The sequence below is a fragment of the Microtus ochrogaster genome, linkage group LG2, assembly GCF_000317375.1.
Source record: "Microtus ochrogaster isolate Prairie Vole_2 linkage group LG2, MicOch1.0, whole genome shotgun sequence".
NCBI classification, from domain to species: domain Eukaryota; kingdom Metazoa; phylum Chordata; class Mammalia; order Rodentia; family Cricetidae; genus Microtus; species Microtus ochrogaster.
The window spans coordinates 34,440,764-34,441,674 of record NC_022028.1 but is presented as its reverse complement, the minus strand read 5'-3'; the positions used below and the strand labels follow the sequence as shown (position 1 = coordinate 34,441,674).

The following is a 911-nucleotide window of genomic DNA, read 5'->3' as shown; positions in this document are numbered from 1 at the left end:
AGAGAAACCCTGTCTCGAAAAAATAAATAAATAAATAAATAAAAAAATAAAAAAAATTAAAAAAAAAAGATCAGATATGGAAGCTGTATCTCATTAGGGAACTGGTCAGCAAAGTCGGTGTCAAAGTTCCAAAGACACTGAGTAACTGACCTGAGTGTATCAAGAGTAACTTCAAAAAATTCTGGTTTCAGGGGCCTCACCTCAGTTGTAACAGAATTACATGAATTGGAGACTCAGCCTCCACACATGACACTGACCATCAAAAGGTCTCACTTGGTATTCTGAAACTTACTGGGATGCAGTGTTGGTACGTGCTGGCCTAGTCTGTCATCTTTCAGCATGTGAAGAAGAGTGGTTTTGCCTGCATTGTCCAAACCCAAGAAAACAAGTTTTCCAGATTTCTTGTAGAGTCCTACAAGAGAAAAGAACGCCTTAATGTTCTTCCCACCAAAGGTCCCTTAGGTATAAATTGAGGCAACATAATTGCAACCTGTAATTTAGTTCATGAAAATGGCTTTACCTAAGAACTGGAGTACACTGCTGAAGCCATTGTAGATCCACTCAAAGATGAAAGACATTATTGATGTTTATAACCTGTGTAAAACATAAAAATAAAATAACTTTCTATGTGCCTTATTCTCTGGCCATGGTACATGTTCATAGACCCAAGTTTTCTAGACTAGGAAAGCTGGAGACATGGCTCAGCAGTTAAGAATGCCTGCTGCTCTTCTAAAGGACCCAGATTTGACTTGCAGCACCCACATGACTGTTCATGTTCCAGGGGATCTAATACTCTCTCCTAGCCTCCATGGTAAGCATGCATGCAAGCAAGTAAAACCCTCAAATTTATAAAATAAAAATCAATCTTGCCGGGCAATGGTGGCGCACGCCTTTAATCCCAGCACTCGGGA

At 39.7% G+C, this 911-nt stretch overlaps 1 protein-coding gene across 1 annotated transcript in view; it reads right to left on the bottom strand.

Annotated features, from left to right (window-relative positions):
• Sar1a (secretion associated Ras related GTPase 1A) overlaps window positions 1–911 on the bottom strand; it is a 16,636-nt gene that overhangs the window by 11,819 nt on the left and 3,906 nt on the right. The window contains exons 2-3 of the mRNA XM_005360095.2: window positions 521–594; window positions 293–412 (exon numbers count right to left, since the gene is read on the bottom strand). Coding sequence (XP_005360152.1) covers window positions 293–412; window positions 521–578 — 178 coding nt within the window. The 5' untranslated portion in view covers window positions 579–594. The remainder of the gene's footprint in view (window positions 1–292; window positions 413–520; window positions 595–911) is intronic.